The 24367-nt window shown below is 45.6% G+C and overlaps 1 protein-coding gene across 2 annotated transcripts; it reads right to left on the bottom strand.

Annotated features, from left to right (window-relative positions):
- foxj1b (forkhead box J1b) lies at positions 1-22806 on the bottom strand. Of its 2 annotated transcripts, XM_055651190.1 has the most exons (3): positions 22576-22806; positions 21226-21868; positions 1-1379 (listed from the first exon to the last, which is right to left on the bottom strand). In XM_055651190.1, exons 2-3 carry the CDS (start codon positions 21781-21783, stop codon positions 576-578), a joined length of 1362 nt encoding a protein of 453 aa, XP_055507165.1. In that variant the 5' UTR covers positions 21784-21868; positions 22576-22806; the 3' UTR covers positions 1-575. The 2 variants fall into 2 exon arrangements, with proteins under 2 accessions (XP_055507165.1, XP_055507166.1); XM_055651191.1 differs by lacking the exon at positions 22576-22806 and having other exon boundaries at positions 21226-22538.
- Positions 22807-24367: the final 1561 nt, after the last annotated feature.

Raw genomic sequence — 24367 nt, 5'->3', positions numbered from 1 at the left:
GTGCAATATTGGTCGTTGTGGAATTATTGGATCAAGTAGCAAGAATAGTGGTGAAACGCTCAAAGAAACCATTTGGGAAAACGATTAGCTTCCTCCGAATTGACTGTGTGTGTGTGTAGTATTATCACAGTTCCGTTTACTGCAAGCTTGCTTGACTTGACTATTGGCTCCATCTGTTCAGTTCAGCAACATGGCCTTCCAAAGTGTCAAGTGCGATTCAGCAATTTTCGGTTTTGCAAAACAAAAAAGGTAAAGAATCTGAAATGACAAATAGCTTTGACAACACATCCTTTCAAAACGTCGCAGCACTGTGCACCTGTTAGTAGTACAATCTGGTTTGTGATCAGAGGGTACGATCTTAAAACTATTAAGAATTTCAGACTGTTTTCTCTCAACCATGACAGGAATCTCTATTAAATGGTATTCCAGTGTAAAAATTATGAACAATAAAAAATAACAAACAGGTAATTTTTTTCAACAGTATAAAGGAACTTCATATAAGCTGTACAAATCCAATCATCAAGGCATTAATGCTAATGTAGCAAATGGTTCAAGATTGATCAATATTAGTCTGGTCACAGAAAGGTATCTCCTCTTTCCCATTGATGTATCTCATTGAAGAATCCTTCATAGAAGTTGAAGCCTTGATCTACGTTCAAAGGGGTCACTTGGAACTCCTCTTTCATCTCCTCCCACGGATGTCTTTGAGGGTCAGAGAAAAAAGTAAAATCTTCAAACTGCGAAGTTTGGCTGGTGGTTTCCGCGAGAACTTGGTCCATGCCCATGGAGCACCATTTGGACTGTGGGCTAATGTGCCTTCCTTGGACAGTAAGGTCCAGCTCTGTCCCCAGAGAGTTCAACGCAGCGTTGATGTCTAGGTCCTCAAAGTTACTCCCGTTCACGTTAAACACGTCGTCAAAGACTGACGCCCAGTCAAAGTCTCCCTTGAGGGACTCCGATTCTCTTTCATCGTGAGCTAGCAGAGGGGACTTAGAAGTTCTGCCCATCTTCATGGTCCGCTTTGGCAAGGCTTGTTTGCGTTTGCTTGCAGTTCGCTGGCTGTCAAGGGAGTTGAAAATCGGGTTGCCGTGAGTATTTTCCAGGTACCGTGTGGATGGGTGTTCGGGCCCAGAATAAGACAGAAAGGTCTGAGTCGCTGGGTTCAGCGAGGCTTCACTTGCCGATACAGGGGGCAGCTTGGTCGGCTTCAGGGTGCTGAAGTGAGTGGCGGGCATCCGTCTCCTTTTAAACACGCCGTTGACAAACATGTCCGCGTATTGCGGGTCGATCTGCCAGAACCCTCCTTTCCCAGGCTCATCTTTCTGCCTTGGCACTTTCATGAAACATTTATTCAAGGAAAGATTGTGACGAATGGAGTTCTGCAAATACCAAAGAGATGGAGAAAAGAGAAGACATTAATGCCACAAAACTTGCAAAACGTAGAAGTATGAAAGAAACGACAGCAATTTCAAAATGGGTTTAAAAAAGCAATGCCCAATGTGCATTAATAAAGGTACATTAGTCATGCTTAAGTCATACAGCTTGGAAACAGGCCCTTCAGCCCTACATGCCCATACCAACCAACTGCACTAGTCCCCACCTGCCTGCATTTAGTCCCTATCCCTCCAAACCCATCTTATCCATGGACCTGTCTAATTATTTCTTAAATGGTGCAATAGTCCCAGCCTCACCTACCTCCTCTGGCAGCTTGTTCCGTTCACCCAGCACCCTTTGTATGAAAAAGTTGCCCCTCAGATTCCTATTAAATTTTTCCCCTTCACCTTGAACCTATGTCCTCTGGTTCGTGATTCCCCAACTCGGGGCAAGAGACTGTGCAACTGACTACCCGATCTATTCCTCTCATGATTTTATACACACTTTTTTAATTTTTTTATTTTCAGTATTTTGTTTCATACCTTTGCAGGAATCATCTGATCTTAAATATTCTGTTAAATCCAAGCTAACGTTAGACATTTAAAGCACTCATGAGGTCAACTGGATCAGTATCTTTTAGCAACAGCAATCCTACCTAGTATATCCTTGCACCTTTCTATGCTTCAATATTTTTTCATTAATAAATGCTTCGACAACTCCAAACTGAAAAAGCATTCCATGTTCCAATCGGTGTGAACAAATTCCTCCTTGCCTTGTAGTGCCATTTTCTGGGAATAATTTGTAAGTTGCACCTCCTTGCCCCAGATTCCCAGAACAGTGAACATAATACTCCACTATTAATAGTAGCCCCCTTCCTTGGCTTTAACCTTTATAGATACAATCTTCCTTTCAGAATGAGATTCAGTAGGGGACAGTTTTCTAACAGTGTCCATGGTTTGTATCACTTAATCGTTGTGTTTTATGTCCCTGTTTAACACAATCCCAAATGCAGAAGGTGGTTCTAATCTGTTATCTACACGCCAGCCCGATATTCCAATCCCCGTATATTCATCGCTTCGGTTTTCCGTTAAGTAAACACTTCTATTCTGATGTGTTTATTTAACCTGCTGAGTTACAATAGACAATAGGTGCAGGAGTAGGCCATTCGGCCCTTCGAGCCAACACCGCCATTTACTGTGATCATGGCTGATCATCCACAATCAGTACCCCGTTCCTGCCTTCTCCCCATATCCCCTGACTCCACTATCTTTAAGAGCTCTATCTAAATCTCTCTTGAAAGCATCAAGAGAATTGGCTTCCACTGCCTTCTGAGACAGAGTATTCCACAGATTCACAACTCTGGGTGAAAACCTTTTTCCTCATCTGCGTTCTACATGGCCTACCACTTATTCTTAAACTGTGGCCCCTGGTTCTGGACTCCCCCAACATCGGGAACATGTTGTCCTGTATCTAGCATGTCCAATCCCTTAAAAATCTTATGTTTCAATAAGATGCCCTCTCATCCTTCTAAATTCCAGAGTGTACAACCCCAATCGCTCCATTCTTTCAATATATGACAGTCCCGCCATCCCGGGAAATAACCTTGTGGACCTATGCTGCAGTCCCTCAATAGCAAGAATGTCCTTCCTCAAATTTGGAGAACAAAACTGCACACAATACTCCAGGTGTGGTCTCACTAGAGCCCACTTACTCTAGCACGTTGTGTCTATCTTCAGTATAAACCAGAATCTACTGTTCCTTTCTACACACTTCTTTTCCTTGGTTTCTTAATGAAGTAAACTAAACCATTGCACAAATTTTCGTCAACATCTTGTTTTATATTCTGGAAAGATACAGCACGGAAACAGGCCGTTTGGTCCACCGAGTCCGCGCCAACCAGCGATCCCCATACACGAGCACTAACCTACACACAAGGGACGATTATACCAAAGTCAATTAACCTGCAAATGTGTACGTCTTTAGAATGTGGGAGGTAACCGGAGCACCCGGAGAAAACCCACACTGTCACAGGGAGAACACCAATTGTCACGTTCAAACCCTGTTCTCTGGCGCTGTAAGACAGCAACTCTAACACTGCACCACTCTGGCGTAGACGAAAGTGCTGGAGAAACTCAGAGGGTACAGCAGCATCTAAGGAAATAGGCAACGTTTCGGGTTGAAACCCTTCCTCAGACTTCCTTCGCTCCATGGATGCTGCTGCACCCGCTGAGTTTCTCCAGCACTTTTGTCTACCTTCGATTTTCCAGCATCTGCAGTTCCTTCTTAAGCACCAGTCTGGCTTCTCTTTGCAGTTAACTTCCCTAACTGTGCATTGTTAACTTTTTTCTCAACATAAGACTGTGTGAACCAAAGATAGACACAAAATGCTGGAGTAACTCAGCGGGACAGGCAGCATCTCTGGAGCGAGGGAATGGGTGACATTTCAGGTCGAGGCCCTTCTTCAGAAAGACCCTCCATACACCACCCATTCCTTCTCTCCAGAGATGCTGCCTGTCCCACTGAGTTACTCCAGCATTTTGTGTCTATCATCAGTATAAACCAGCATCCGCAGTTCCTCCCCAAACAAAAGAATGTGTGATCTCCGTAAGATCTCCACACTCCAATCACGCTAACCACAATAGGCGCAGAAATCCTCCATACAATACGATACAAGTTTATCTATCCCAGAGGGAAGTTGGTCTGCCACCAGTCAAAAGATGCAGTTGCAAGACATGGAGAGTGTCACATGCCAATATTATAATAATGACATTTAAATGACCAGGCATTACACCGCACATTATGTCATATTGCACAAATTGGAAATTAAATTATTGAGTGCCTAAAGGGGCTGTCCCACTTGGTCGACCTAATTGGTGAGTTTAGAAGAGTTTGAAAAAATGACATGTTGAAGACCTCCTTCGACTGTGTTGAAGACCAGCTTCGACTAGCTATGGGCATCTTAAAGGAGCAGAGAAAAGCAAAGGATCTCAGGCTGACCTTGCGAAACCAGAGGAAGGGAATCAAAGTTAATGTTCTGATGTTGTTTATATAAGAGAAGAATAAATCATAGGTGTTTGATACTTTTACATTGTGCTTTGTTTTAAATTAATGTTAGCCCTCTGCTACGTTACTTAGAGGCGGCACGGTGGCGCAGCAGTAGAGTTGCTGCCATACAGCGCCAGAGACCCGGGTTCGATCCTGACTACGGGGGCTGCCTGTGTGGAGTTTCCATGTTCTCCCCGTGAAAGCGTGGGTTTTCTCCGGGTGCTCTGGTTTCCTGCCACATTCCAAAGCCATGAAGGTTTGTAAAATAATTGGCTTGCCGTAAATTGTCCCTAGTGTGTTGGATAGAACTAGTGTACGGGGGGCATCGCTGGTCGGCGCGGACTTGTACAACGGAAGTAATCCACACTGTATCTCTAAACTAAACTAAACTTCACCTGTTCATTTTTCCGGAGATGCTGCCTGACCCACTGATTTACTCCAGCACTTTGTGTCTGTCTTCAGAACATGAACTCTGGTTAACGTTTGTGGGGAGAACACTGAACAGAATGTTTATGACAGAGAATGTTACATTTGTGGATATTAAGGGAATGAACTCACATGGGCTGGTGCTGGAGCCTGGGGCGAGAGGTGTTTTGTTTGGGCCCTTCTCTGGTTTAAAGACTTGAAAACTGAATCGAGTGACTATGATGCACCGAGGCGATGTTGTACTCATTAGCTCCGTGCATGTTTATCTTGCTAATTAACGCCAACTTGCTGGTGGAAACATTGAGAGTCATAAAAGGTAACAGATATTAACATGTAGGGACTTTTGATAAGCGGTTACAGCTAGCAGATCCGAGATGAAGAGAGACACACTGAAGATAATCTCAAAATTCTGGAGTAACTCAGCGGGTCAAGCAGCATCTCTGGAGGAAATGGATAGGAGCGGGACCCTCCTTCAGACTGATTGCAGGGGGGAGCAGGGACTAAAGAATGGGAGTTAACAGGATGGCAGACAAAGCACAGCCTGCAACAGATGACCTGTAGCCAGGGGGTTCCCTGGTGGGCAGATTATTGGATAGAAACAGGATCCCTGAGATGTGTAGGAAGGAACTGCAGATGCTGGTTTAAACCGATGATGGACACAAACTGCTGAAGTAACTCAGTGGTCAGGCAACATCTCTGGAGAAAAGCTATTGTTTTGGGTCGAGATCCTTCTGCAGACTGTATGGTCGTCTGCCCTACACTTAAATGACATGATTACCGGCAGCTATCCTTAAGAAGAAGGAGCCTGGAGCCTGGTATATTCTCCCGTTGGAGATCAGTCAATGTGGCTGAGAAATGGACAGCGTGCTCTGAATAAAGTCTGAGAAGCAAGGGTGGGAGTCGGCCATTTGGATGGGAGTCGGCCATTAACCCCATTTGGCCCCTCATGTCTCCGTAAACCTACAAATCTTTACACAACCTCCAGGAAACTGACAAAATTTTAAGGGGTTGGACTAATTTGTTCCTGCGTTAAAGTCCCATTGGGTCACAGCTTAAGGATAAGGGGGAAATCCTTTAAAACATAAAAAACTTTTTTTCATAGAGTGGTGAATCCGTAAGCCACAGAGGGTCCACAAATGCTTACTGTGGCCCTAACTTAACGGGATACTCAGCCATGATCATATTGAATGGCGGTGCCTCGAAGGGCCGAATGGCCTCTCCTGCAACTAATTTTCTTTCCCCTCCTGAGACTCAACTCTCTCTGGAGAAAGAACTTTTTCTTACCTGTGCTGAATGCTCGACCCCTTATTATAACCCTGTGACCCTTTAGAGATACTGCATGGACCTAGGTCCTTTGGCCCATTGAGCCCACGCCAACCAGCGATCACCCCGTGCATGTATCCTACACACTAGGGACAATTTACAATGTTACCAAGGCCAATTTAACCAACTCATCAACATGTCTGGGTGAACGTACAAACTCCGTACAGACAACACCCGTAGTCAGGATCGGATCTGCATCTCTGGCTCGGTAAGGCAGCAACTCTACTGCTGTGCCGCCCCCTTTGTATATAAACATTTGGACACTTTAGACCCCTGGTTCTGGAAACCCCGGGTGAGTTAAACATCAAGCCTTATCTACCCGGTCACAACCTGTAAGGATTTTGAACGCTTCAGTGAGATCACCAAGGATCATCAAATCTGGTGGATACCCGGGTCATTCCCAAGGGAATTATTCCCAGGGAAATCTGATGAAGTGTACCAATGGCCGGCAAAGTGGCTGCTTCTGGTCACGATGATTCTCAACATACAACACTACCACAGTAGCCGAGCTTCAGTGTAAGGACTTAAAACCTTCCCAGTTAATCAGCCGCTGTGTTGGACATAACCAGGCCAGTGAGTTGTGCAGCTGGTGATCATCACTGCTTCATCAACTCAATCATAAAGTGTGTAGAAAGGAAAAACAGACACTGGTTTATACCAAAGATAGACACAAAGTGCTGGAGTCACTCAGCAGGTCAGGCAACATCTCAGGAGATCGTTGGGTGACGTTTCTGCACAAGCCTTTGGGCTGGGTTTTGAGTCTGAAGAAGGGTCCCGACCCGAAACGTCACCCATCCTTTATCTCCAGAGATGCAGCCCGACCCCCTGAGTTACTCCAGCACTTTGTGTCCATCTTCAATACATTCATGAAGTTTGGATCATTCTCGTTTTTTTTCTCCTGTCAACTTTCTAAAATGGTTTCCTTTTTCTCATTAAAATGAAAAGTAGTATAGATGTCAAAGTCAAGCACGATTTCTTCTTTAAACGCATATCGATTCCCTTTAATGGATTCCTTTAGCACCTTTTACTGAGGCATTCTTCAACACGGAGAAATATATTGATGCTAAAACTATGAGAGAGTACCTCAGAAACACATGCTCTCCCCATATGAGATCTACTCATATCAACAGGCTTGATGTGACATTCTTGAGAGTAAGGAAATATGTAGGACATAATAACAGATATACCAATATTTTGGAGAAGGTAGAATCCACAGGCTATCCAGTCTATCCCTTAAAAAAAAAGTCTTCCTACAATTCTGAAATCTTGTACACACTTTGATAATCGGAACAAATTCAGCGCATTGATGCAAACATGAAGCAAGCCCAACCATGCCTTTACTTTCTTAGACGTTTTAGGAGAACCAGGACAAACAGTTAGGTTGATGAATATTCTCATGGGCTTGTGCAGAGAGCACACTGACTGCCCGCATCATGGCAACTGTCCGGCAACTCGAATGCCTAGGAATGACGGAGATTACAAAGAGGGGTAGACACTGCCCGGTCCATCACACGTCCTGACTTCCCCACCATCGAAGGGATCGACAGGAGGAGCTGCCTCAAAGAGGGAGTCGGCTTCATCGATGGCCCGCACCAACCTATCTATGCTTTTATTTCACAGGAAGGAGGTCTGAAAACAATTAGCACCAGGTTCAAGAATAGCTTCTTCCCAACAACCATCAGGCTCTTGGACGCTACACAACACTAACCTGCAAACTGTGGACTGTTTTTGGTCGAACTAAGGACATGGGGTATTGTTTTGCACTAGATTTAAATGAATTGAATTGAGTATTGAGGTTATTAGTTTATTGAATCTTGTTTATTGTATATTGCATATGTGTTTTGTGTTACCGACCTGTTGTGTAAATATGAATTTCATTGTTCCATTGTTGATATCTATGGCAATTAAACATTCTTGACTCTTGAAAAGACACAAAGTGCTGAAGTAACTCAGTGGTTCAAGCAACATGATCTGTCTGCTCTCAGAGACGCTGCCCGACTGCTGAGTTACTCCAGCACTTTGTGTCTTTTTTGGTAACCCAGCATCTGCAGTTCCTTGAGTCTACATTCTGGACGCCTGAGTAGTTTATAAAATCCGCCATTATTTTCTCTTCTACCACCTCCTCTAGTGTAATGCTCCAGATTTTTTACCATCACTGGTCTTTAGGTATAGTGTGGAAGCAGGTCCTTCAGCCCACTGAGTCTGCGTCAAGCAGTGATCAGCCAGCACTATCCTACAAAACTATGGACAACTTACAATTCATACTGAAGCCAAATAACCTACAAACCTGTGCGCGTTGGGGTGTGGGAGGAAACCGGAGTACCCAGAGAAAACCCACACGGTCACAGGTACAAACTCTGTACAGACAGTACCTGTGGTCAGGTTTGAACCCGGGTCTCTGGAGCTGTGAGGCAGCAACTCTACTGCTGCACCACTGTTCCACCCCATCTATTAATTTCAAAAAATGTTTTGCAAAATTAATTTTTATTTTAACATACTTATGTTTAAACTGTATTCCTTATTGAATAAATGTTACATTGGTTGTAGAAGGACCGGGTGGTATACTGTGGAAAAAAGAATGAGGGAAATTGGACTGCAAAAGACTCCTTTCCGAAATAATTCCCAAGTTTCTTCACAATGATCTACGAATTAGCAACAGCAAACAGAAAAAAGATGTTTCTATTTGGGAGAACCAATCGAAGAGAGATATAAAGTGGGTTCACTTTCCCCCTGTAATTCCCCACAAAATCAAAACCATCCCATCCCCAACTGACCTGCCATCGACCTCATTGGAGATTCTCGGACTGTTCTTTAATCTGAGTTTTTTAGACTATTGTCTATTGTCTATTTAGAGATCTTAGGGATAGTGGAATTCAGGGATATGGAGAGAAGGCAGGAACGGGGTACTGATTGTGGATGATCAGCCATGATCACATTGAATGGCGGTGCTGGCTCGAAGGGCCGAATGGCCTACTCCTGCACCTGTTGTCTATTGATTTTACCTTGCACCAAGCGTTATTCCCTTTATCCTGTATCTGTACACTGTGGTCAACTTGATTGTAATCATGTATAGTCTTCCCACTGACTGGATAGCAATCAACAAAAAAGCTCTTTGATGTAACCTCGATGCATGTGACACCAAACTAAACTAAACTATAATAAAAAATAAATAAAAGACCCTGTCCTGGGTCTCCTCCATTGCCAGAGTGAGCAACACCGTAAATTGGAGGAACAGTACCTCATATTCCGCCTGGGCAGCTTGCATCCTGATGGCATGAATGTTGAATTCTCCCAATTTTGCTAGCCCTTGCTGTCTCCTCCCCTTCCTTAACCCTCGAGCTGTCTCCTCCCATCCCCCCGCCCTCGGGCTCCTCCTCATCCTCTTTTTCCTTCCTTCTCCCCCCCCACCCCCCATCAGTCTGAAGAAGGGTTTTGGCCCGAAACGTTGCCTATTTTCTTCGCTCCATAGATGCTGCTGCTCCCGCTGAGTTTCTCCAGCAATTTTGTGTATAATAAAATAAATGCAGTTGGGGATGCATGTTTCCAGATAGTGAGATTGTGCAATCAGTTACCAGAAAGAGAAGTTAAGATGAGTAGGCAAAGTATATCTAAAAGGAAGATAAATATATCAATGAAAAAGGAATGGAAGAATAGATAAATGGAGTTAGATAATAAAGGAAGAATAACTTCATGGCAGCAAGGCCAAAGAGCAGTACAATTTTTTTGTAAGTGAATAAATTTCTTGCATAGAACTTTAAATGAGTAAAATAGGACAGTAGACAGTTTCCTTTGATTTGGCAATCTTTTCATATTTCTATGTAAAATATATATCTCTATCACACACACGTGTATATATATATTATAAATATATATATATGACGTTCTAATACATTGAGCAGGCCAATAAAATTGTCGTTAAAGTCAAATAAACACCACAATTATGGGAAAATTAGGGAATAAGCTTTGAACGAAACCTTTAAGTTGTAATTCAGACATATTAATCATCTAATACACACACACACAAATATAAATATACGTATGTGTATATATATATATATATATAATTCAGATCATCCTGATAGATCGTGTGTAATTTTACAAATGTTAAGGAATGAATTTCAAAATCGTTTATCTTAAATATAGATTAATTTGCAAAAGAACAATAGTAATTTAATCCTAATATTATTCATGCAAATTAGATGATTAATATGTCTGAAGTACATGTTTTGTTCAAAGTTTATTCCCTAATTTTCCCATGATTGGTGTGTTTGTCCGACTATAATGACAATTTTATTGGTCTGCTCAATGTATTCGATCACCATCTTCCGAACATTATTGACACATCACCGTTCACTCACTGCAAGTAATGGGTCATCTGTTAATGGGCGGCACGGTGGCGCAGCGGTAGGGTTGCTGCCTTACATCGCCGGAGACCCGGGTTCGATCCCGACCATGGGTGTACGGAGTTTGTACGTTCTCCCCTTGACCTGCGTGGGTTTTCTCCGAGATCTTTGTTCGGTTTCCTCCCACACTCCAAAGAAGTGCAGGTATGTAGGTAAATTGGCTTTGTCAATGTAAAAATGGTCCCGAGTGTGTGTGGGGGACAATGTAACTGTGCGGGGGTCGCTGATTGGCGCGGACCCGGTGGGCCGAAGGGCCTGTTTCTGCGCTGTATCTTATAAACTAAACAAAAATAAATCTCCCAAGGAATCTGGAGGGGGAATGACATTGTGAAGAGCAGGGCAGTGTCAGCTACGATGGCTCTTTCTCAGTTCTGATGAAGGCTCCATGGCCTGAAATGTTAGTTGTGCATCTACCCACAGATGCTGCCCGACGTGCTGAGTGTTTGCAGTATTTTCCGTTTTTCTTGTTGTTGCAGTGGGTAATTTTATGGCATTTAGACAGTGTGAAGGTTATTCGCCCTATGCTTGAAAGTCGCCCAGTTGCGTCATTTCCTGATGTTAGACACACAATGCTGGAGCAACTCACCGGGCCAGGCGGCATCTCTGGAGAGAAGGAATGGGTGACGTATTGGGTCAAGACCCTTCCTCAGACTAGAGTCAGGGCAAAGGGAAATGAGAGATTATAGATGGTGATGTAGAGGGATAGAGAACAAATCAATGAAAGAAATGCAAATAAGCAACCATGGTAAAGGAAACAGGCCATTGTTAGCTGTTTGCTAGGTGAGAACGAGAAGCTGGTGCGACTTGTGTGGGGGAGGGATGGTCCGAGAGGGAATACAGGGGTTCATTACCTGTTGCCTGGGAAGGAACTGCAGATGCTGGTTTAAATCGAAGAAAGACACAAAATGCTGGAGTAACTCAGTGGGACAGGCAGCATCTCTGGAGAGAAGGGACGGGTGAAGTTTCAGGTCAAGACCCGACTTCAGACTGATCTGATGTGTTGTGAATAGAATGTAATATTGTGCATTCATCAGCCCATACCCCCACCTTCTCTTGATTGAAGGGAGGTCATTGAAGAAGTTAGTTAGGCCAAGGACGTGGCTCTGAGGAGTTCCTGGAACTGAGATACTTAATCTCCAATAACCGCGATAACTTCCCTTCAGAAGATGTATAAATCCGGTCTAGTTTTGTTTTTTTAGTTTACAGATACAGCGTGAAAACAGGCCCTTCGGCCCACTGTGTCCCCGCCTACCAGCGATTCCTGCACACCAGCACTATCCTACACACTAGGGACAATTCACAATGATACCAAGCCGATTAACCTACAAACCAGTGCGTCTTCCGAGTGTGGGAGGTAATCCGAGAACCCGGAGAAAACCCACGCAGGTCATGGGGAGAAGGTACATACTCTGTACAGACAGCTCCCGTAGACAGGATCGAACCCGGGTCCCTAGCGCTGTCAGGCAGCAACACTCCGGCTGCGCTACTGTGCATGACTTGTTTCCCTTGACTTCCATTACATTTTAGTATTACCAGGATTGCTTGATGTCACACTCAGGCAAATGCTGGCTTGATATCCAAGACATGCATTCCCTTCTCCCCTCCTTGAATTCAGCTCTTTGTCGCATGTTTGGACCAAGGCAGCGATGAGGTCTGAGCCAAGTGTTTCTGCACAAAACCAAACTGGGCATCAGTTAGGGTTGTGGACTCCACCCTTCCTGAGGTCATCTGTTGCCTGTCCTGCTTTGTTCTGGCCTTCTCTGTCTTTCAGCCCGAAGAAGGGTTCAGACACAAAAACATCACCTATTCCTTTCCTCCAGAGATGCTGCCTGACCCGCTGAGTTACTCCAGCTTTTTGTCGATAGATCTAGCCATCAGTCAGCAGGTGAGCAGTGCTACTGAAATCAGAAATTTAAAAAATTGTTGAATCCTACTGGCATTTTCAGTCTTTTTTTCCCATTTCATAGAAGCCAGCCCTTGGTTAAAGAAATAGGGCCTCGCAATTAAGAATCAGCGTAAAATATTACATAAATCATTAAAAAATATTTGAATAAAATTATTACATAAATCAATATAAGAAATTTGGACATGTACATGGGTATGAAAGGTTTAGAGGGATCTGGGCCAAATGTGGGCAGGTAGGACTAGTGTAGATATGGGGCATCTTGGTTGGTGTGGGCAAGTTGGGCCGAAGGGCCTGTTTCCATGCTGTACGACTCTACTCACTGTGTCAAATTCAAACTGCTACATTTAGTAACAAAAAACTCTTGAGTCCAAACATTATGAAGTGATAGAGTTAAGATTTAAGATTAACATCTTTAGGTTGAAGCTTATTTAAGCCTTGTTTTTTTCTGCTTGTAATTGTATCTAAAGATGGCGGAATTCTCCTGGCTGGAAGTTCCTTCCTAATTTGGATTATCAGAAGCTGGGAAGCATTCTTTGTTCATCAGTTCATGTGCACATAGGATAGGAGCAGAATTAGGCCATTCAGCCCATCAAGTCTATTCCGTCATTCAATCATGGCTGATTGATCTTTCCCTCTTAACCCCATTCTCCTGCCTTCTCCCCATAACCCGACACCCGTACTAATCAATAATTTGGAAAAGTTTTTTTTTAAATGGCCAGCTAAAGGGTTAAGCCCCTGTCCCACTTAGGAAACCTGAACGGAAACCTCTGGAGACTTTGCGCCCCACCCAAGGTTTCCGTGCGGTTCCCGGAGGTTTTTGTCAGTCTCCCTACCTGCTTCCACTACCTGCAACCTCTGGCAACCACCTGCAACCTCCGGGAACCGCACGGAAACCTTGGGTGGGGCGCAAAGTCTCCAGAGGTTTCCGTTCAGGTTTCCAAAGTGGGAAAGGGGCATTATGCTGGAGAATGGCCCTTTAGTTGCAAGAGTCCTAAGTGCCATGAGAAGATCCGATCAGAATTAAAAGAGACATGTTATATTCTGGAGGGGAAAGAAAGAAATTAATAATTTGAAGCGTTAATCGTTTTGTTTATCCTTCACCTCAAACGACCATCAACTGCAAGTTCGTTCTAAGAGTGAGCAGCCTTCCACAGTGTATAAGAAGCATCCTCTTCCATATTATGTTACATACCATGGTCTCAGTTACCATTGTGTGACTGGAGAGTGTTAGAAAATATAATTAAGTATGGCAGGACGGAATCATGAAAAGTTAATACCCACGTGTTAGAATAGCGTGATTAGCTTACAGTTTTCATCACTATTTACATCTGTTGTTAACTCCTAGATACTGTGCTAATTGAGATGGTCATGTGATTTTCATTCCACGCAAACACCATTACAGCTCATGCCAGTAGATACTGATCTGCCGACACACTTGAACTATGATATTTATCTGATGTTTGTCCAGTCATTATTAGATATTTGACAACTCAGAAACAACATGACCAACTCAACAAGTTTGGAGAGGGGGGGAGCCGTGGGGGGGGGGGGGGGGGGGGGGGGGGGGGGGGGGGGGGATTAATCTGAACTATCTAAAGATATGTAAAATGTATTTGTAAATGGAATATACAGCAAGATTACAACTGGTTGCAGGAGCAAAGACCGAATTTGACCAAAGGCAGTTTTAGCATGAAAAGTCACGAGTATTATCTAGAATATACAAGACAAACTATAACAACTCAGGTCAACTTTTCAATGCTGATGATAGAGTCAGAGTGGTGAAGCAACTCAGTGGGACAGGCAGCAACTCTGGAGAGAAGGAATGGGTGACGTTTCGGGTCAAGACCCTTCTTCAGTATTTATGCTCCACACAAACCTCTTACCGCCTCTATTCACCTCAACCCCATCACCATATCCTTTTTGGTTTTAGTTTTAGAGATATGACAGTAAACAGCCCCCCCACCCCCTCCCCCCCCGAGACCACGCTGACCATGGATCACCCATACACTAGTTCTATGTTAGCATCCTACACACCAAGGGCAATTTGCAGTAGCTTTGTGGTATGTAGGAGGAAACAGAGCATGCGGTCACAGGGAGTCACTGCACATCTCGTATGTGTATGTGACAAATAAACTTGACTTGACTTGACATACAAACTCCGTAGAGACAGCACACGTAGTCAGGATCAAACCCGGGTCTCTGGCGCTGTGAGGCAGCAACTCTACCACTGCACAACTGCGTTTTCATTCCCAGTTTTGACAATACTTTGACTAAATAAGCCAAAGATGATAATGATGTGGTTGACACAGTATGCGTCAACATTCCAAAAACATTGGATAAAGTCCATAAGATCCCCCAAGGGATAAACCCGCAGAGATATTATTAAAACAAAGTTAGTTAAGGGACGGATGAAAGGAGAATGTCTACAGTTAGTTCTCAGGCAGAAGAGAATTGTGCAGTGGAGTCATGTTGGGATCATGCTCATAGTCTTTGTGATGTAGTTACATTTATTGTCATGTGTACCAAGGTACAGTGAAAAGCTTCTGTTTCTTCTATCCAGTCAAATAATAGATTATACACAATTTCAATCAAGCCGTTCACAACGTACAGAAAGATAAAGGGTACAAGATTTAGTGCAAGATAAAGGCCGATCGGCAGATTAAAGATAGTTCAAAGGTCCCCAATGAGATAGATGGGAGGTCAGGACCGCACTCTTGCTGGTGAGAGGACGGTTCAGTTGCCTGATAACAGCAGGGGAGAAACTGACCCTAAATCTGGCCAGTTTCCTAAATGTATCGCTAAATGTCCACATTGATGACTTGGACCTGGTACACACACCATAAATTCAATGCAGGCGAGATGGGGTAAAGCAGTACAGAATTGTTAAAACCTACACCCATGGGATATGAAATGTGATAGATAAGTATAAAGTGATTCATGTTAGGTGGAAATTAGGCAATGCAAACTAAAGGGCACACTTTTAAGAGGGGGTTGCATGGGAAAGGTGTTCCAGGGTGTGTACTGTATGTTCAAATAACTGAAAGCAGCAAGTCAGGGTAAGAAGATTATTTGGAAAGGTAGCCAGAATCTTTTGCCTGCCAAACAGGAGTGCAAGTTACAACAGCGAGTACAGATACATGTTTGGCCCCGGTTGGAATGTCATGGCCAATTGTGGATCGTGATCCACAGATGGCAAAATCTTGGAGAAGGTGCAGTTGAGAATAATTAATGCAAGACCAGGGATGAAGGGCCTTGAATGGGGGTTCTCCTACCTATGGGTAGAAAAGGTGAAGGGTGGAGCTAATACCTCCATTCAAAATCATCCGTTCTCATCATTTACTAACAGAGTAAATAATGTGAGTTTTACTTGGTAGCAAAGTTGACAACCAGAGTGCACAGTCTGGCAGATAAACATGTGACATTAGGGAAACAAAAAGCAATCAATTGTGATTTGGAATATACCACCAAAAAGGACATTGAGAGCAGATTACAAGTTCACAGACATAGGAGTAGAATTTGGCCATTTGGCCTTACGAGAATGTTCTGCCATTCAATCATGGCCGATCTATTTTTCCCTCTCAACCCCATTCTCCTGCCTTTTACCCGTAACCTTTGAATGGGGAGAAGACAGGAGAATGGGGACGAGAAGGAAATATAGATCAGCCATAATTTGAATGCCAGATTAGACTTGATGGGCCGAACGGCCTAATTCTGCACCTATAACATGTTTATGAATTTATGAGCTTATAAAGCCCTTGCTAAACAAGAACCTACTAATCTCTGCTTTATAACATATTCGATGACTTGGCCCCCACCGTCTTCTATGGCAATGAATTCCACAAATTCACCTCTGGCTTAAGATTCAAAGAAGTTTTTGTTTTTTTAAATTTGAAGAGAAATAGAATTGTAAGGGGAAGAAGGCTGGAATAAGAAGAAATTCCGTGGAATGGTTCTCCTGAAGGACATTGAGGCTGGGAGGCTTCCTCCTGAGTAATGTCATCCCTTGCCTACTCCTTTGTCCATCACGCTTGGTTACTTCAGTTAGTGCTCTTCATCCACTCTCCTCCTTGCTGTAGTAGCAAGTTCTACATCCTAACCAATCTTGGATGAAGGAAACTCATCTAAATTCTGAAACCGTTTTATCATTGAATGCTAAAAAACAAAGAACTGCAGATGCTGTAGATAGAACGGGTTTAGAGGGATATGGGCCAAACGCAGGCAGGTGGGACTAGTGTAGATGGGACATGTTGGTCGGTGTGTGCAAGTTGGGCCAATGGGCCTGTTTCCACCCTATATGACACTTTTACCAAAGACAGAGACACAACATGCTGGAGTAAGTCAGTGCGACAGGCAGCATCTCTGGAGAAAAAGGATGGGTGACGTTTCGGGCCAGGACCTTTCTTCAGACCCGAAACCTCATCCATCCTTTTTCTCCAGAGATGCTACCTGACCCGCTGAGTTACTCCAGCACTTTGTGTGTGTCTATCACTGAATGCTTCCTACTGATGGCGTCATCGATGATTTTTCTAGTAGAGATAAAATTCTGTTGCCAAATATTGTTCTCATCAAACTAATTAGTAACCATCTAATTGCTGGTCATTAACCATAGAAACATAGAAACATAGAAATTAGGTGCAGGAGTAGGCCATTCGGCCCTTCGAGCCTGCACCGCCATACAATATGATCATGGCTGATCATCCAACTCAGTATCCCGTACCTGCCTTCTCTCCATACCCTCTGATCCCCTTAGCCACAAGGGCCACATCTAATTCCCTCTTAAATATAGCCAATGAACTGGCCTCGACTACCCTCTGTGGCAGAGAGTTCCAGAGATTCACCACTCTCTGTGTGAAAAAAGTTCTTCTCATCTCAGTTTTAAAGGATTTCCCCCTTATCCTTAAGCTGTGACCCCTTGTCCTGGACTTCCCCAACATCGGGAGCAATCTTCCTGCATCTAGCCTGTCCAACCCCTTAAGAATTTTGTAAGTTTCTATAAGATCCCCTCTCAGTCTCCTAAATTCTAGAGAGTATAAACTAAGTCTATCCAGTCTGGTCTTAGTTTGCAGAGATGTGTCAGTCTCCTGATGACCAAAGGAATGAAGCTTCTCTTACATTTTGTAATCAGTGGGATATTATATTCAAAACATAAGAAAACCTGCCGATGCTGGTTGATAGACAGAAGGACACAAAGTGCTGGAGTAACTCAGCGGGTCAGGCAGCGTGTCTGATGAACATGGACAGGCGATGTTTCAGTCGAGATGTCCTCCAGAGATGCAACACGACCTGCTGAGTTACTCCAGCACTTTGTGTCCTTTTGGATATAGTGCAGGATATTCCAAACTGTGAGGTCGGAGTCAGGCTATGATCGGGTCGAGGTGGGGGGAGGACGGACAAGGCGTGGGGGGGAGGGGGGAGGGGGGGGGGGTTGCCAAGAACTAAGGGGGGGAGGGGGGGGGGGGGGGGGGGGGGGGGGGGGGGGGGGTTGCCAAGAACTAAGGGGGGGGGGAGGGGGAAGCTAAGAAAGGATGAGAACTTTTTGTAACTTTGCCAACGCCATCACTGGACCCCTAGGTACAAATTGTGAGCAATTTTGGGCACCATATCGGAGGAAAGATGTGCTGGCTCTGGAGAGGGTCCAGAGGAGGTTTACTAGAATGATCCCAGGAGTGAGTAGGTTAACCTATGATGAGCGTTTGTCGGCACTGGGCCTGCACTCGCTGGAGTTTAGAAGATTGAGGGGGGACCCTGATTGAAACGTACAGAATAGTGAAAGGCTTGGATAGGGTGGATGTGGAGAGGAAGTTTCCACTAGTGGGAGAGTCTAGGACTAGAGGTCATACCCTCAGAATTAAGGGACGTTCCTTGAGGAAGGAGATTGGGGGAAATTTCTTTAGTCAGAGGGTGGTGAATCTGTGGAATTCTTTGTCACAGAAAGCTGTGGAGGCCAAGTGACTGGATATTTTTAAGGCAGATATAGATAGATAGATTCTTGATTAATATGGGTGTCAGGGGTTATGGGGAGAAGGCAGGAGTCTACAGGAGGAGGGAAAGATAGATCAGCCATGATTGAATGGTGGAGTAGACTTGATGGGCCGAATGGCCTAATTCTCCTCCTATTCTTTATGACCTAAGTGACCTAAGTATCATCATCATCATTAGACCACCGGCTGTGGTGACGAGGTGTCAGTGTACACTACCGCCATGGTGTCTTGGCATTCATTGCACTCAGAGACTGTTCTTCTTCTGTCTTGCCTGAGAACTGGCCGCCAGGTTTTTGTGTGTGTGTGTGCGTTTAAAACGCGATTCCTTCCCATTCGCCGCCAGTCAAAATAAGCAGCGCGAAAACTGTCCAACAAAGCGCTAACAGTAAATCACGACACACGTCGCCGCGTTAAAAGCTAGGCTCACGTTTGTGTTTAAAGCAGTCTGTTTGTTTTCGAGCCTTAACAATTGATGCAGCTATAAATGAAACAATAATGTTTTGTAAAGGGTGCAGGAAGGAACTGCAGATGCCGGTTTATGCCGAGGATAGACACAAAGTGTTGGAGCAACTCAGCGGGACAGGCAGCATCCTTGGAGAAGAAGGGTCTCGCCGAGTTACTCCAGCATTTGGTGTCAATGTTAGTAAAGGGTGTCTGGGAGGGTTATGGGGAGATGGGGTTGAGAGGGAGAGACAGATAGACCAGCCACGACTGATTGGCGGAGTAGACTTGACGGGCCGAATTCTGCCCCTGGGACTTATGTAAGAATGCAGAGTAGAAACGAAGAACTGCAGGTGCTGGTTTGCACCAAAGAGAGACACACACAAAGTGCTGGAGTAACTCGCCGACTGGTTTACCCTGAAGGGCACAGACTGCTGGAGTAACTCAGCGGGTCAGGCAGCATCTCTGAGTGATGTGGCATGGGTGTGTGATGTTTCGGGTCGGGACCCTTCAGCAGACTCAGTGATAATGCAGCTGGGAACTGTTCTAGTACTGGGCTAATCCATGCATCGGCTCCTACGATGCGATACGATAGAACTCTCTGGAGGGAAATGCTACTGCAACCCGTGTATATTGTATGACCGCGCCGATCTTCACAATTTCGAAAACGAAAGTACTGTTTTATTGATATTTTAAACAATTACAACATCTCGTCTATAGGAAGGGGCTGGAGACTTCTGGTTTACACCGAAGATGTTGGATAGGAAAATGCTGGAGTAACTAACTCAGCGGGTCAGTCAGGCAGCATCCCCGAGGAGAAGGAATGGGCGACGTTTCTGCTCGAGTCTTTGGGTCGGGGGTTTTGAGTCTGGAGAAGGGTCCCGACCCGAAACATCACCCATTCCTTTTCTCCAGAGATGCTGCCCGACCCAGCAATGTTGTGTCCCAGAGCCCAGAGCCCAGAGCCCGGTCTACAATATCTGCAAATGCTGGAAAATCGAAGGTACACAAAAATTGCTGGAGAAACTGAGCGGGTGCAGCAGCATCTATGGAGCGAAGGAAATAGGCAACGTTTCGGTATGAAGGGTCTGAGGAAGGGTTTCCGCCCGAAACGTTGCCTATCTCCTTCGCTCCATAGATACTGCTGCACCCGCTGAGTTTCTCCAGCAATTTTTGTGTAGCCTGGATCTAGTCGCGTCTGAATCTGCTCAGGTGGATTGAAAGGGGGGGGGGGGGGGGGGGGGGGGGGGGGGGTTGGCGAGGTCTTAATCAGCTTCTGGGGCTGTCCACAGACCCATGTTTATAAAAGCACTTGTTGCAGCGGCGGCGAACGAAATGGCTTTTTTTAAACGCTAGAATCCATGCAGGAGCCAAAGGGAACTGCAGGCGCTGGAAATTCGAGTCAGAAACAAAGTGCTGGAGGAACTCAGCGGGTCAGACAGCATCTCTGGAGAACCCTTCTTCTGAAGACGATCTCTGGAGAACGTGGATGGGTGAAGTCTCAGACTGAGTCCCTCCTTCAGAAGAAGGGTCTCGACCCGAAACATAGAGACATAGAAAATAGGTGCAGGAGTAGGCCATTCGGCCCTGCACCGCCATTCGATACGATCATGGCTGGTCATCCAACTCAGTATCCTGTACCTGCCTTCTCTCCATACCCCCTGATCCCCTTTAGCCACAAGGGCCACATCTAACTCACTCTTAAATATAACCAATAAACTGGCCTCAACTACCTTCTGTAGCAGAGAATTCCAGAGATTCGCCACTCTCTGTGTGAAAAATGTTTTTCTCATCTCGGTCCTAAAAGATTTCCCCTTTATCCTTAAACTGTGACCCCTTGTCCTGGACTTCCCCAACATCGGGAACAATCTAGTCTGTCCAACCCCTTAAGAATTTTGTAAGTTTCTATTAGATCCCCCCTCAATTTTCTAAATTCTAGCGAGTACAAGCCGAGTCTATCCAGTCTTTCTTGATATGAAAGTCCTGACATCCCAGGAATCAGTCTGGCGAACCTTCTCTGTACCCCCTCTATGGCAAGAATGACTTTCCTCAGATTTGGAGACCAAAACTGTGCGTTTTGGAGACCGAAACGTCGCCTATCCAGGCTCTCCAGAGATGCTGCCTGCCCCGGTGAGTTACTCCAGCACTCTGTGTCCTCCAGCGCTTTGTTTTTTTCCCCCAACTGGAATCTATGCACCGAGATCTTATCAAAAGGTACGAGTTGTTCTGCACGGGTATTAATCTAGACGTGTGATCTTTATGTCGAGCGGTACCTATTATCGAAGGTTGATGTGGATGGATTGGGACCGATGGAGGTCTCGCTTACCTGCCAGCTAGGGTCTGCGTGGCGGTAGTAGCAGAAATTGTCGGTGATCCAGTTGTAAATGGCTGACAAAGTGATCTTACTCTTCTTGCTGGCCTGCATGGCCATACAGATGAGGGTGGCGTAGGAGTAAGGCGGTTTCACATGCGGGTTGCTCTTGTAATCCACGTCCTCCACCGGGCTCTGGGAAGGAGCGTGGGTCTGGATGAAAGTCTTGGCTCCGGTGGCCGCGGAGATGGGGTTGCCCAGGGTGAAGGGCATGCCGGTGGCTGCCGTGTCCCCGGCCGGTGGCGAAGCGGGGCCATCCGAGCCGGGGAACTGCTGCTTGAGGAGGTGGTGGTGGTGCTGTAGGAGGTGGTGGTGGTGGTGGAGGTGGGCGGCGGCGGCGGGGGGCTTCTCCAGGTTCGCGTTGAGGATGGAGAAGTCCTGGAGCCACTGCAGGCTGGTCAGGCTGTCGTCCAAGTTGACGGCGCCGTTCACGTTCTCCTGATCCTCTGGGTGCAGCATCATCCAATTCTCCTTGAACTTGGTGGCGATTTCTGGCGTGGTCAGTACAGGCATCGTCTGGGGTGGGCGAGGGGGGGAGGAGGGGGTCGTCGGGCTCGGCGCTGGCGAGAGTCAAAGCACTCGCTCTCCCTCTCTGCAACTGAAAAACGAAAGGACGGACAAGGGTCAGTAAACCAGACGAGGCAGCAAAGAAAAAACAAACAGTAACATAAGGAACCGCTGGTACTAGTTTACACCGAAGTGTTGGAGTAACTCAGCGGGGGACAGGCAGCATCTCTGGAGAGAAGGAACGGGCTGATTTTTCAGGGTCTCGGCCCAAAACGTCGCCCATTCCTTCTTCCCTCCAGAGATGCTGCCTTGCCCCGCTGAGTTACACCAGCATCTTTTTGTTGCGTCTATCTTCAAGGAAGAAAATAATCTCGGATTGTAAAGGGGGGAAAAAATCCAAAGGAAAAACGATGAGAATTGTGTGTCTGAAGCTCAGAGCGAATTCACGTTAAGATTGGCACGGCGGTGAATAGCAGTGGGAACAGCAACCAAACTCTCATGCGCCCACAAACAACAGCGAGGAAGAAAATAACCAGGTTTATATCAAATATAATTAGCATTTCATGGCCTGCCTTCGAACACGATCCGGTATTAAGACCTTTCTTTTAACGTTTGCTCGAAAAAAGTCGGAGTGTGTTAAAAGGCAAAGACACACACACACACACACACTCACAAAGCATGAAGTTTGGGTCTCGGAATGAGTTCTTATTAAAGTTCTTCTAAATTTTCTAAATTATAAACGCTTCTAAAATTTCCGAGAACCTGTTGCGTTTTTAAGAACAAAAGCACCGCTCTCACCTGTTAGCGATGTGTCTCAAATACTGCCCCAGCTGGCGAGGTGCGAGTTTAAATACTCTTCAGTGCTATCTGTGCCTGGCGCGCTGTTGGCTCAAGTCGCTTGTTGCAGAGAGAGAGACACAGCTGCCTCCTGGAGCCCCTAAAGGTTGAATCCAACGGGCTTTGACATTTGCGCCGCTTGCGCGTTATAAAAGGCAGGATGGGGTGGAGTGTCACCTCTGTTTCCACACGGCAGGCAGGCAGCCCGGGCACTTTAATCCGCCTTTAAACACATCGTGGCCAGCCCATTGGTCGCCCGTCTCCAGGTTTCACCTTTCATAACTCCTGCTGACGCCTGGTGGAGCAGCAGGGCAGGGACTGTCTCCAAATGACCCAGCCCCCCACCACCCCCCCCCCCCCCCCCCCCCCCCCACCCTCCCCCCCCATCCCCAACCTGCCCCCCTCGCCCCCGTTCACCCGCATAGCTTCCCCCTAACCAAACCAAACTTCTCCAATCGTATAACGTGTAGGAAGGAACTGCAGGTGCTGGTTTAGACCGAAGATAGGCACAACATGCTGGAGTATTGTTTGGCCGAAGATTAGACACGCAAAGGCTGGAGTAACTCAGCGGGACAGGCAGCATCTCTGGAGAGAAGAAGGAATGAGTGACGTTTCTTCAGACTGAAACATCACCCATTCCTTTCCCTCCAGAGATGCTGCCTGTCCCGCTGAGTTACTCCAGCATGTTGTGATTATCTTCGGCGTAAACCAGCACCTGCAGTTCCTTCGCACACATTCCCCAATTGTTTCTCGTTTTCACCGAGATCACAGCTAACAGCGGACTGCTTCCTTCACCATCGTTACTTTTTTTGCATATCTTTCCTTGTCTTTGTTCTTTATCTCCCCGCATTATCGTCTATATCTCTCATTTCCCTTGTCCCTGACCAGTCTGAAGAGTCTCGACACAAAATGCCACCCATTCCTTCTCCCCAGAGATGCTGCCTGTCCCGCGGAGTTACTCCAGCATTTTAGGTGCGAACACGACTGAGTGTGGCAGAACTGGATGTATATACACCTACAGTGCATCGGAAGTTTTTGTTTAGTATTTATTTTTTAATCCTGAATACAACGTGCTTTAGGGTGAGATTGCACGTATGTGGCAAGGCTGCTTTGTGTAAAAATATGCGCGAACGGTTCTTATTGCAATTAAAGATAATGGGAATGCATGGAGAGTTTTGCACAGTTTAGTTTAGCTTGGAGATACAGCGTGAAAACAGACCCTTCGGCCCACCGAGTCTGCTCTGACCCGCACACAGCACTGTCCTACACACATTAGGAACAATTTACAATGACAATTAACCTATAAACCTGAAGGTACACAAAAATGCTGGAGAAACTCAGCGGGTGCAGCAACATTGCTCTCCAGAGGTGTCTGCCTTCGATGTCCCAGCATCTGCAGTCCCTTCTTAAACGACCTATAAACCTGCGCGTCTTTTGGAGTGTGGTAGGAAACCGGAGCACCTGGAGAAAAACCATATGGTCACACAGGGAGACTGTACAAACTCCGTACAGACACATCCGTAGTCAGGATCGAACTCGGGTCTCTGGCGCTGGGAGGCAGCAATTTTACCGCTGCGCCACGGTGTTGTTTTTTTATTCTGAATAATGCCTATGTTAGGGGGGAAAGATTAGCATACGAGAGGTAAGAGTGTTTCGGTTAGTGATGGATACGAACACTGCTGAGTATGGAACCGATCAGAAGTGTTACCCATCTATGTTCTCCAGAGATGCTGCCTGACCTACTGAGTTCCTC

The sequence above is a fragment of the Leucoraja erinacea genome, chromosome 20 (genome assembly GCF_028641065.1).
Source record: "Leucoraja erinacea ecotype New England chromosome 20, Leri_hhj_1, whole genome shotgun sequence".
Classification (NCBI taxonomy): Eukaryota; Metazoa; Chordata; class Chondrichthyes; order Rajiformes; family Rajidae; genus Leucoraja; species Leucoraja erinaceus.
This window is presented reverse-complemented; position numbering and strand designations above follow the sequence as displayed.